The following is a 13800-nucleotide window of genomic DNA, read 5'->3' as shown; positions in this document are numbered from 1 at the left end:
AAGAAAGCCCACCACCACCTTCTCAAGGACAACTAAGATGGGCAAGAAATGCCGGGCTTGCCAGCAACAGCCATTTTGAATGAAATGTCCTCATCAAATAAAGATTAAAATTAAATCACAAATTTAAACTTAAGGGATAAGCTTGCATACAAAGTAAAATAGCAACACACCATATAGCTCAGCAAACCCATTCATAGGCACTCTTGAGGTTCCAGTAACAAACTGCAGTAGTCGGATACGTTTCTCAGCATCCATCAGTAACACAGCCTAGAAGAAAACAGAGGTCAAATGAAGTGAATCAAGAAAGTTGGAAGCACATTTAATTTTTAATCCACAAAAGTAAAAAACTTACAATGTTGGCCATAATTGATTCATCTACTGTTTTTCCTGACTTACTTTTTCATTCCCCAAAAGTTGGAAGGATTTAAATGTTTTGAAAAAAAAAATAAGGAGGTACACTGTATCAGCAATGACTTGATTATTACCATGTTGTTGTAACTTTAATCCTAGAGCAAGACACTTTGGTGACCTCATTGGTCCCTTCACACTACAAGTGTCAGACTCAGTTTGATTCCGACACCCAATATAGCTTTGCAATGATTCTCCATTTATTGTACTCGACCAAGTCCAGACACACACACAGTTTTTAAACAGTAGACATAGAGAGAAATAAACATTACCGCGATTTCCCCAGGTGGAGATGTAACCTTGTCAATCCTCTTCAAACCTGACTCTCTCTACAACTTGTTAAGAAAAGCTCAAGATCTTTATAGCATTCATTATGGCAATGACAAATGTTATTGTGAACAAGACCCCAAAAAGGAAAAATTTCCTTCAAAACAACAGATGCCAACCTGTTTACCATTCTGTCTCCACTGTTCCACTTCCTATCTCAAAACTGCCTTGGCTATCTTGTTTCACAATGTGGCCACAAAAATAAGTCAAAGGACATGAAGCATACATCCTGCGGTTTCAGCAAACTATTAAACTACAGTGTCAGCTAAATTGTATTCTAACACATTAAACCCTAAACCTTCACGGGAATGAACAACTTTTAACCATTTCATTATTTCTAGCTAGAGTACAAGTCTACAAGTGATCGAGAAGTAAAAAGAAACCAAAAACTTCAAGAATAAACTAAATCCTAATTCTACGTATGTGTATACACAACTAAGGTATCTTATCAGAGGAAAGCATACTGTCCCACTGGATGAAGGTTAAGTGCAAAGTTGCTGGCAGGGGAACACCAGTCAGGAAACAGCAGAAATGCTTCAGCAGCAAAAGTGTATGGTGTATCATGATTCTAAAGTAGATTGTGGCTGGTTACTGCTGAAGGATTTTAAGAGAACTTGCCACTTATGTCTCCCTCATCAACCAAGAGTACAGTACTCACAATGGACTACACTGCCTTCAATATTCAGAACATAGAAGACACAAAAAGTGGTTTCCAGTGGCTGAATCCTGGAACTGTAGTCCCCTCTCTGACCTGGAGTATAGAATGTGCTTTTATTAAATAAAGCATTATGCTTTAATTGATTTTGAGATGGCACACGAGGCAATAAAACTAACTGCGATTGATGAATATAAACGTCAAAGCCACAGGCAGCAAAATGGACATCTTTCATGGCGAAAACACTGCATTTTCTATGCTTTGTGAAGGAAAAGGAAAAGGTGGTACCCTTAAATAAATAAAAATAGCAGTCAGAATTTACTTCTGGAATACGGTATTTTGGAAGTCACGTCGCAACGGTAATTTAACCAATCATTGCTATAAATGCACAGCATGTTTAAATTTGTGTAATGTGTAACGAGAAAGACTAATTAGCAATCTTGTGGTGTGAGGCCCCTTGGGGAAGAGTGACCATAATATGGTAGAATTCTTTAAGATGGAGAGCGACACAGTTAATTCAGAGACTAGGGTCCTGAACTTAAGGAAAGGTAACTTCGGTGGTATGAGACGTGAATTGGCTAGAATAGACTGGCGAATGATACTTAAGGGATTGACGGTGGATAGGCAATGGCAAACATTTAAAGATCACATGGATAAATTTCAACAATTGTACATCCCTGTCTGGAGTAAAAATAAAACAGGGAAGGTGGCTCAACCGTGGCTAACAAAGGTAATTAAGGATAGTGTTAAATCCAAGGAAAAGTCATATAAATTGGCCAGAAAAAGCAGCAAACCTGAGGATTGGGAGAAATTTAGAATTCCGCAGAGGTGGACAAAGGGTTTAATTAGGAGGGGGAAAATAGAGTATGGGAGGAAGCTTGCTGGGAACATCAAAACTGACTGCAAAAGCTTCTATCGATATGTGAAGAGAAAAAGATTAGTGAAGACAAACGTAGGTCCCTTGCAGTCAGATTCAGGTGAATTTATAATGGGGAACAAAGAAATGGCGGACCAGTTAAACAAATACTTTGGTTCTATCTTCACGAAGGAAGACACAAATAACCTTCCGGAAATACTAGGGGACCGAGGGTCTAGCGAGAAGGAGGAACTGAAGGAAATCCTTATTAGTCAGGAAATTGTGTTATGGAAATTGATGGGATTGAAGGCCGATAAATCCCCAGGGCCTGATAGTCTGCATCCCAGAGTACTTAAGGAAGTGGCCCAAGAAATAGTGGATGCATTGGTGATCATTTTATAACAGTCTATCGACTCTGGATCAGTTCCTATGGACTGGAGGGTAGCTAATGTAACAGCACTTTTTAAAAAAGGAGGGAGAGAAAATGGATAATTATAGACCGGTTAGCCTGACATCATAGTGGGGAAAATGTTGGAATCAATTATTAAAGATGAATTAGCAGTGCATTTGGAAGGCAGTGACAGGATCGGTCTAAGTCAGCATGGATTTATGAAAGGGAAATCATGCTTGACAAATCTTCTGGAATTTTTTGAGGGTGTAACTAGTAGCGTGGACAAGGGAAAACCAGTGGATGTGGTGTATTTGGACTTTCAAAAGGCTTTTGACAAGGTCCCACACAAGAGATTGGTGTGCAAAATTAAAGCACATGGTATTGGGGTAATGTACTGACGTGGATAGAGAACTGGTTGGCAGACAGGAAGCAGAGAGTCGGGATAAACGGGTCCTTTTCAGAATGGCAGGCAGTGACTAGTGGGGTGCCGCAGGGCTCAGTGCTGGGACCTCAGTTATTTACATTATACATTAATGATTTAGATGAAGGAATTGAGTGTAATATCTCCAAGTTTGCAGATGACTCTCAGCTGGGTGGCGGTGTGAGCTGTGAGGAGGACGCTAAGAGGCTGCAGGGTGACTTGGACAGGTTAGGTGAGTGTGCAAATGCATGGCAGATGCAGTATAATGTGGATAAATGTGAGGTTATCCATTTTGGGGGCAAAAACACGAAGGCAGATTATTATCTGAATGGCGGCAGATTAGGAAAAGCGGACCTGGGTGTCATGGTACATCAGACATTGAAAGTTGGCATGTAGGTGCAGCAGGTGGTGAAGAAGGCAAATGGTATGTTGGCCTTCATAGCTAGGGGATTTGAATATAGGAGCAGGGAGGTCTTACTGCAGTTGTACAGAGCCTTGGTGAGGCCTCACCTGGAATATTGTGTTCAGTTTTAGTCTCCCAACCTGAGGAAGGACATTCTTCCTATTGAGGGAGTACAACGAAGGTTCACCAGACTGATTCCTGGGATGGCAGGACTGACATATGAGGAGAGACTGGATCGACTGGGCCTGTATTCACTGGAGTTTAGAAGGATGAGAAGGGATCTCATAAAAACATATAAAATTCTGACAAGACTGTACAGGTTAGATGCAGGAAGAATGTTGTCGATATTGGGGAAGTCCAGAACCAGGGGACACAGTCTAAGGATAAGGGGTAACATAGAAACTTAGAAAATAGTTGCAGGAGTAGGGCATTCGGCCCTTCGAGCCTGCACCACCATTCAATAAGATCATCGCTGATCATTCACCTCAGTACCCCTTTCCTGCTTTCTATCCATACCCCTTGATTCCCTTTAGCCGTAAGGGCCATATCTAACTCCCTCTTGAATATATCCAATATACTGGCATCAACAACTCTCTGCGGTAGGGAATTCCACAGGTTAACAACTCTCTGAGTGAAGAAGTTACTCCTCATCTCAGTCCTATATGGCTTACCCCTTATCCTTAGACTATGTCCCCTGGTTCTGGACTTCCCCAACATCGGGACAGTTAGGACATGAGGACAAACTTCTTCACTCAGAGTTGTTAACCTGTGGAATTCCCTACCGCATAGGGTTGTTGATGCCAGTTCATTGGATATATTCAAGAGGGAGTTGGATATGGCCCTTACAGCTAAAGGGATATGGAGAGAAAACAGGAAAGAGGTACTGAGGTGAATGATCAGCCATGATCTTATTGGATGGTGATGCAGGCTCAAAGGGACGAATGGCATACTCCTGCACCTATTTTCTATGTTTCTATGTTTAATTGAATACTATAATTATTTTTGATTTGACTTCAGTTATGAGGAGAGATTAGAGAAGCTGGGCTGTTGTTCTTTTATTCTATTTATTATTTAGTTTGAACTAACAAAGGAAAATCTATGGCAATTGATGTCCAAATTGTTTTGCACTTATTCAAACCAATTAGTGAATTCAAGTGATTAGTGAATTAATTTAATGATTTGAACAATGAGTTTATTGGAACTAAAACAACTACAACAACGCAGTATTAGAGTGTTTAGATTCACTATTTTGTTTCAGTATTTATTTGTGAATATCAAAAATCAGATAAGCCTGAAGGTAAAGGGATGATTCGGCATTCAGTTATCACTTTAGGTGAGGATAGTATAGTTAAGAAGTAAGGTGAACAAAAATGTAGACACTGGACAAATGGTAGCAGCAATGCAGAAGCTATCAAGTCAGTAGCATGTGGCAAAGCTTCATTTGATACTGTTATGTTTCAGTGGGCGGTCAATCATTCTGTCAATTCCTGAACGTGTTTGGCTCAGTGTAAAAAGTACAAGTGAATTCAGTCAGTCTGCCAAAATAAGAAACACTGCACGTTGAGAAGGACTCTTTTGTTAAACACTATTAATGCTTTCACCTCAATGATTTTGCACGAGAATATTCAGTTTGTTCTTTTAACAGATAAACTTAATTTTCCCTACAAAAGATCTTTTAAGAAAAAAATTGTTTCCAGTCACCAACAGTTGACATTGCGAGCTGTATTAAGAACTATTGCACAACTCAGCTCACTGAACCCTGAAGCTTAGATAAATACTGCGGCCCTTTCAGATACAGACTAGCCCTGATAGGATCATCTCCAAATTGCGAATGCAGGACTGAAATTTTGCAACACGAGTCAAAATAAAAGTCAAACCTATTGACTCCTGGCAGAATGTCATCTTTTGTATGGCTCATTTCATTAAAAAAAAATTAAACTGAAAAATCAAATTCACATAACAAAAAATGGAAATCGAGGTTCTATATTGTTCAGTTAACACAGTTCAAAATCTATTTTGTTTTACAATGAATAGAAGGTCAAGAGAATGGGCAAAATTTAGCAGTGACAAGAGTGGGGGGGCGGGGGAGAGCAGTGGATTCGATGGGACACCAGTTTTACAGAGCAGGCACTGCAAAGGGATTCCTTTGGCTCGTGTTACTCTACTGCATCTCTTTCCAACATTTGCACAATTAAATGCATCAACTCACAGGAGTTCTGTAATGCAAACAACATAAATATGAACAATTAAAAATATAAAGTGAAGCCCATGGAGTTCTGAGAGAAATTCTTCGATTTTGAGTATTTTTAACTGTGGGATTACTTGCTCCTCTTAAAAGATTACATATTGGCCCACATTATGGCTGCTACTCTTGTTGAAGAACCTGTAATTTGGTTTCTTTTGGTGGTCTTTGGTACCAGGAGCGAACATACCCTTAGCCACAAAAAATATCTTGGTGAAATGTTGTTTCCATTGGGTTCTGGGAATGGAAAGTTTTCTACTTTTTGTACCTGTTAACAACATAGAACACTTGTATCCTGTTCCATCTTAGGAACAGTACACATTGCATACTTATCAAAACTGCCTCTCATCATCATCATCATAGGCAGTCCCTCGGAATCGAGGAAGACTTGCTTCCACTCCCAAAGTGAGTTCTTTGATGGCTGATCAGTCCGATACGAGAGCCACAGACCCTGTTACAGGTGGGACAGACATTCGTCGAGGGAAGGGGTCGATGGGGCTGGTTTGCCGCGCGCTCCTTCTGCTGCCTGCGCTTGGCCTCTTCATGCTCTTTGCATTGGGACTCGAAGAGCTCAACGTCCTCCGGGATGTACTTTCTCCACCTAGGGCGGTCTTCGGCCAGGGTCTCCCAGGTATCAGTGGTGATGTCGCACTTTACCAGGGAGGCTTTGAGGGTGTCTTTATAACATTTCCACTGTCCTCCTTTGGCTCGTTTACCATGAAGGAGCTCCGCATAAAGCATTTGCTTAGGGCGTCCCATATCTGGCATGCGAATTATCTGGCATGCGAATTATGTGGCCTGCCCAGCGAAATTGATCGAGTGTGGTCGGTGCTTCAGTACTGGGGATGTTAGCCTGGACGAGGACACTGATGTTGGTGTGCCTGTCCTTCCAGGGGATTTGCAGGATACACTGATCCAAAATATCCATCTTTAGTATTTTAAAAATGATTCAGAAATTTTAATAGTTTTCAAAACTCACCAAGGATTAGCTCTCCTCCTGATTGAAATGCTATATTCCCAGCATTTTCAAAGCTGTGTGTAATTGTGGGATGTTATTTTAGCATATTCCTTTAATTCCCGTTTGAAAGGAGCATTCTCCCTGCCCCTCACCCCCTCCCATCCCACATTCTCATACCAGTGTAGCGTTTCTATTTCCAAAACAAGCCATTTTCAACACCTCACTGACATTCACAATTTAGAGTCAAATTATGGCACTTTTATGATGTGGAGTCTCAACCCCTAGGAAATGATTTAATAGATGAATAATTTTAGAAAGGATCCTTAGAATTGGCAGAAATTTTTTTTTGCCCTCATGCAGGATTAGATTCAAACCCATGTTACAGATTTCAAAGGACAATATTTGAAACCACCATACCACCGTACGTCCATACCACGCACTTGATGATTTAGAACAGACAAACCAATGTTTTCTGCCACTCTGTTGTGAACAGTTTTGAGAGTATAGTCTCTTCAAAATACATGGACTGAAACTATTCCTATGCAGCTTTATTTCAAGAAGTGGACAGAGATGTTAAAAGATAATAAAGAACCAGAAGTTTGAAGTTTGCCAGGAGAAGGTTCTTACATTCAGACAATAAATTTCTGTCAGCACTAAGAGAATTAACATTTTCAGCACGAAAGGTAAATACAGAAATTGGCAAACGATCTCCATAGGTGTCAAGAAAATAGGAACAGGAGTAGACCATTCGGTCCAATGAATCTGTTTTATACTTTTGCTGGTCTGAAGAAGGAAGTTCAGTGTGGAAATGGTTCCAGCACGAAACATCTGAGACAGTTAATATAATAAAAAGGATTAAAAATATATATTTTTTTGAAGGGGACGGCATTGCATTATCAACAGAACACAAAGTTTTTGAGTTTGCCAGGGCACCAAGCCAGAATTCTACCTTTCCCCCCTCACCCAAAGGGTCATCCTCACCGCTAGTCGTGAGAGAGCTCAATGCAGGATTTAGACACACATTTCAAAAAAGTACGTCAGTGTTACTGATGTCACTATCATATTAGCACTCACTGAAGGAGCACCTTCCAAGAGAATCTGCAGGGGCCAAATTCTCTAGAACCTCAGATGCGAGGTTAGATGAATGATTTTATAAATAATACAACACAATTTTCAAATATTTTCTTCATATACATGGATGCGTGGTCTGGCAGCGAGTGTAAAACTGATTGGACCAAGGACATTTGAAAGTCCTGCTTAGTGGAGGTCATGCTAACCTGTTGCTTTGGCGATCCAGAAAATCATTTCATTGTTACCAAACAACATGATCTAAAACAGTGTTGTCCAGTACATTAGCCAAGAGCTACATACAGCTAATTGGAAATCCAGATGTGGCTAATTGCAGTCCTGATCAGTAAATTAAGAAACAGACATCGTCCTTAGGCATATGATTTCAATACTCATAATTGTGTGGCGTAGGCATGTGTACTTTAACCTTTTTATGCATTTGTTGATAAAATGGTAAGATGAAAAGCAGAGTGTGCGAGTGTTTTACTTCGTTGGTTACTGAATGGTGGTAGATGTTTGTTAAGTTAAAAAAAAGAGAAGTATATTTACCTGTATTGTGTGAGCGTATTAAGGTGGTTTTCTAGTAAAACAATGCGTGTAACTAATATGGTACTGCCGTAGCTGTGGATGTCGCCAATTTCCATTGGCCAACACTGATCTAGAAGCCTTCATGTTAGCTGCTGTGATCTGAAATAGATGTGGCCTTTATGTGGACAGCCAGAGAATAGCCTAGCAGGTTTGCAATCACAATCCACGTGGTGGTGACAAGTGGGAGGAAGAGACAGAGAAAGAGCAGCCATCGTCTTCCACCTCATTGTTAAGCCAGCATAAAAAAAAAACAACTTGTAATGTGAATGTCATATTACTGCAATGCCCGAGACCTGCTTCAAGATCGGGTTGCCAGATGCGCATGTGCACGGCAGCGCAGCAATCTGGAACATACCGCGCATTGAAATAAACAGGCCGCTCACAACTTCGTCAGTTGATAATGGTTTTAAAATGTAAACTGCCCATGAACAAAAAAAGTAGTGGGTAGCCCGCCCAGTACAAAGGAAATTTATAGAGAACATTGGTTGCCAATTGAGATGTAGGAGAGTGCATACTTTCCTGACCTGAACTCCTTGTGAGCGCCACTCCTCACCAGGAATGCTGATTGTGGCATCAATGCAACAACAAGTATAGTTCTACTGCTTCCATGTAAATAGCAGCTTTAAGCTCCTATAATTTGATTCTCTGCTTAATTTAGCTAGTAGCACAGAAATATTGGTGTGCAGATCCATTTATACAGGGGAATGTTTAATGTCAATCCTCCGGTAAAGTAATGCATCCCTGCGATTGAAGTGTTTATTAATAAACCATATTCTATACTCTCAAAAAAACATCAATACATTTTAGAGCGGTAAACTCTGGTGCAAACACTACTGCAAGTCCAATTTTACAGGTCTGTAAATATTTTCCAGAGAACAAAATTAAGGCTCGCTGTTATATTTGAATTGTTTTATTATACATCACCTTCCAGTACCACTGAATGACCGGGTGGTTTGTACAGTAGCTGTTCTTGTAGACCGTGTGCTGCCTCCAATCATTGACATCCACATCTCCAAGACCACACATTAGCAACTAAAAGAAAACCAAATACACATTAACATAAATGTCACAACTTAAATCTGTTCCAAAACATAGGCAATATGTTTACATACACTTTGTCTGTTTAAAAAAAAGTCTCAATGCCAACAAAGTTAATTTTCCAGTTCAGCTTTTCAACCTCAATGAAAAGCAATCATGAATTCAATGGTCATCGTTTTCAAAATTAAACACAATTTAAAGGTTTGTGGCCTTTCCCTTCCACCTAATCTTATTTATTATGAAAAATTATGAATCACCAGGAAACTCAGGACAGGAAAACAACACTAAAGGTATTGCATTTAGCAGGAAGCATTTAAGCAAGAGAAATAATTTTTTTAAACCATAAAAAAGCCAAGAGGTTAAACTATTTTTGAATCAAACCAGAAATCTTTCTACAAGCTCCTCCCACCACAATAAAAGCAGTGACATCTTCACAGTTCAATACTCTCAAACTATTTAAAAAAAGAACCTGCATTCATATAGTAATATCCATGACCTCAGGGTGTCTCAAAGCACTCCATAACCAATAAGCTACCTTTGAAGTTAGGCAGGCAAACAGTAGCCAAGTTGCCTCATACTGATGTCCCACAAACAATGAATGAAATAAATGATCAACAACAACTTGTATTGATATAGCACCTTTAACATAGTGAAATATCCCAAGGCACTTCACAGGAGGATTATGCGATCAGTTAATCTATTTGACTGTGGTAGTTGAGGCATACATGTTGGCCAGAGCAGCAGGAGAACTCCTTTACATCAAGGGTGTAATTCAGCAATTTATCTTGGTTAGTGAATCAAAATTAATACTAGTCAACAGAGCCCCATCCTTTCTCCCACTAAATTAACCGCTCTTTACTTCAATGTTTTGTTGCTATCACCATCCAATCAAGCTACCTTCTTATAGTTAGGAGAACAAGACAGTTTTGCTCAAGGACAGACTGAATTCTACTCATTAGTCAACTGTTTGAGGTATGCAAAACAAAGAGAGACATATCCCTTAAAGGAAGCTAGAAAGTAGATGTCATTTAATTCCCTAGTTAGTCAACTATTTTTTTGCCCACAGATGCATATATTCAATATTTAAATATTCGAGTCTCGCTTATCTTACACTGCTTCGGCTCCATCCCTAACTCTGATCCACTCAAGACCACTGCAGTCTGGTGGTAGATCAATATTGTGTGGACTAAGTGTAACAGGCACTGTTAATACAACACCTCAGAATTCAAATCATCGCGAGATCAGGATGTCAGCCATTCAATTTCTATGCAGCAGTGTCATTAGAACATGACCCCAGCTGATTTGCTTGACCAATTTATACTAGCTGCATGACTGTACATGCATGTAGGTACACGGACACATAGTGGCTTTTCATCTTTTGGTGGAAGTTGAGGAGCTCACTATAATCAGGCTGACGCACACATCATTCAATGTGTCCCTCTTGAGCTGCAACAAAGACATTGGATTGGAATTCAAATTCTGGTTTGATGTTCAGAAATACAATACTCTGGTATACAATGCTATAATAGTAGTACAGGTTGAACCTCCCTTATCCAGAACCACCCCTCATCCAGAACCATTCCTAGCCACCGGGTGGCGCATGCGCAGAACTCTGACATGAACAAACTGAAGTCCTTCTTCACTGCCGACTCCCGCAATCGTTGGCCTGACCCCGCGATCCACCGCCCACCACCCTACCCCCCCCCCCCCATGATCTCTCTGCCGCACTCCCAGCCCCCAAGCCGTATCCTCTTGCTCAGTACCTGTACCATCCAATTTAACATGACCAACCCTCATCCAGAAAAATCCCTTATCCAGAACAGGCCAGGGCCAGAGGGTTCCGGATAAAGGAAGTTCAACCTGTAATCTGTTTTCACCTTATCAGCTTTGCCTGGCAGTAATCAGATGTGGGCTTTTCAAGTAAACCAAATTGATTAGAAAATATTAAGTATTAATTAGAAACACTGCAATACTACTTCTGCATCCACCAGAATTCTGAATAGAATTGCAGTCATACTATTACATTGGAAAAATTATGGTTTAAGAACTGAAGCTTCTCTACAGCACTGAATGTCAAACTATTCTCTGCCATTTGAAGTAGGCAGATTTTTCTTAAATAAAACATAAGCCCAGGTTATATTAATATATTTAACCTCATCAAGAATGAAACCAACAAAACCTAACTATAACTAAAAAAAACAAACTCTGCCATGTTAATTGCCTATCAGTGTAAAAGAAAGTAGCGACGCATGTTAATAAGGCCATAAGTAAAGCAAACGAAGCACTGAGCTTCATTTCTATAATAGAACTGAAAAACAGAGAAGTTGTCTTACAACTTGCATCTTAAACCACACTTGAAGCATTATGCACAGTTCTGATCTCCATTTTATAAAAATGATAAACAACTTGTATTTATATAGCACCTTTAACATAGTAAAACGTCCTGAGGTGCTTCACAGGAGTGTTATAAAACAACATTTGATAGAGGTACTGGAGTAAGTGTAAAAAAGATTCACCACATGATACCAGAACGGAGAGGATATACTTATCAGAAAAGGCTGAACAAGTTGGTTTCTTTTCTCTAGAAACGAGAAGGCTGAGGGGTGACCTGATAGAGGCCTTCAAGATTATGAAAGGGTTTGATAGGGTAGACACAGAGAAGATGTTTCCACTTGTGGGAAAGACCAAAACTAGGAGCCTATTTACAAGATAGTCACTAATAAATCCAATAGAGAATTCAGGAGAAATTTCTTTACCCAAAGAATTGGAAGAATGAGGAGTTGAGGTGAATAGCATAGATGCATTTAAAGGAAAGCTAGATAAGCATGAGGGAGAAAGGAATAGAAGGATATGCTAATAGGGTTAGATGAGGAGAGGTAGGAGGAGACTCGTTTGCAGCACAAACTTTTGCATAGATAAGTTGAGCCGAGCGGCCTGTTTCAGTGCTGTAGACTCAACATAATTCTATGCAGTGTAACAGTGAAGGCGGCCCAATCCTGCAGCTTCAAATCAACTCCTATAGTTAGTATTAAACCATCATTGTGAGCTCATCAGCAAACATTTATGCATGCAAGTACAAAATAGCTGGGACCCCAGCTATTTACAATATACATTAATGATTTAGATGAAGGAATTGAGTGTAATATCTCCAAGTTTGCAGATGACACTAAGCTGGGGGGGCGGTGTGAACTGTGAGCAGGATGCTAAGAGGCTGCACGCTGACTTGGACAGGTTAGGTGAGTGGGCAAATGCATGGCAGATGCAGTATAATGTGGATAAATGTGAGGTTATCCACTTTGGGGGCAAAAACACAAAGGCAGAATATTATCTGAAAGGCGGCAGATTAGGAAAAGGGGAGGTGCAACGAGACCTGGGTGTCATGGTACATCAGTCATTGAAAGTTGGTATACTGGTACAGCAGGCAAATAGTATGTTGGCCTTCATAGCTAGGTGATTTGAGTATAAGAGCAGGGAGGTCTTACTGCAGATGTACAGGGCCTTGGTGAGGCCTCAACTGGAATGTTGTGTTCAGTTTTGGTCTCCTAATCTGAGGAAGGACGTTCTTGCTTTTGAGGGAGTGCAGCGAAGATTCACCAGACAGAGTCCCGGGATGGCAGGACTGACATATGAGGAGAGACTGGATCAACTGGGCCTTTATTCACTGGAGTTTAGAAGGATATATATCGAAACATATAAAATTCTGACGGGACTGGACAGGTTAGATGCAGGAAGAATGTTCCCGATGTTGGGGAAATCCAGAACCAGAGGACATAGTCTAACGATAAGGGGTGGGCCATTTAAGACTGAGATGAGGAGAAACTTCTTCACTCAGAGTTGTTAACCTATGGAATTCCCAACTGTGGAGAGTTGTTGATGCCAGTTCATTGGATATATTCAAGAGGGAGTTAGATATGGCCATTACGGCTAAAGGGATTAAAGGGTATGGAGAGAAAGCAGGAAAGGGATACTGAGGTGAATGATTAGCCATGATCTTATTGAATGGGGTGCAGGCTCGAAGGGCAGAATGGCCTACTCCTGCACCTATTTTCTATGTTTCTATGTTTCTAAAACAAATTTGTGTTTTAAATGTGAACATGAATATAGACGAAGTTTGACTACAGCCTACTCTAACTGTGAACTTGTTAAATTTGAATTATCGCATCGATTCGAATTGAAATTATGCAAAGATGGCTCCTGTGCTTCATCTGATTCACTGGATGATTTAAATCTTCTGCAAGAAAATAACTCCAAATTAGCAGTAGACTGTATTTTAAAACTTCCAAATTATTGGAATTTGGGGAAGAAATTCAAAGTTATACTGGAGAGAAAAAGTGAGAAACACTAACCTCAAGTTCATTTTCATCAAATATTTTAATCAAGTCAATAGGAATGAGTTCCGTGAAGCCCTGTAAATGGATTTCAATGAAAGAAAAAAGTATCACCAC

General features: G+C 40.1%; 1 protein-coding gene across 12 annotated transcripts in view; it reads right to left on the bottom strand.

The window, feature by feature from the left end:
* nedd4l (NEDD4 like E3 ubiquitin protein ligase) overlaps positions 1-13800 on the bottom strand; it is a 614975-nt gene that overhangs the window by 13457 nt on the left and 587718 nt on the right. For all 12 annotated transcript variants that reach the window (XR_011588609.1, XR_011588608.1, XM_070867774.1 and 9 more), the window contains 3 exons: positions 13702-13761; positions 9242-9349; positions 171-267 (listed from right to left, as the gene is read on the bottom strand). Coding sequence is in view for 10 of the 12 variants with exons in the window: in XM_070867774.1 (XP_070723875.1) it covers positions 171-267; positions 9242-9349; positions 13702-13761 (265 nt within the window). In the remaining 2 variants the exon portion in view is untranslated. The remainder of the gene's footprint in view (positions 1-170; positions 268-9241; positions 9350-13701; positions 13762-13800) is intronic.

Source organism: Pristiophorus japonicus, chromosome 2, assembly GCF_044704955.1.
Source record: "Pristiophorus japonicus isolate sPriJap1 chromosome 2, sPriJap1.hap1, whole genome shotgun sequence".
Lineage (NCBI taxonomy): Eukaryota > Metazoa > Chordata > Chondrichthyes > Pristiophoridae > Pristiophorus > Pristiophorus japonicus.
This window is presented reverse-complemented; position numbering and strand designations above follow the sequence as displayed.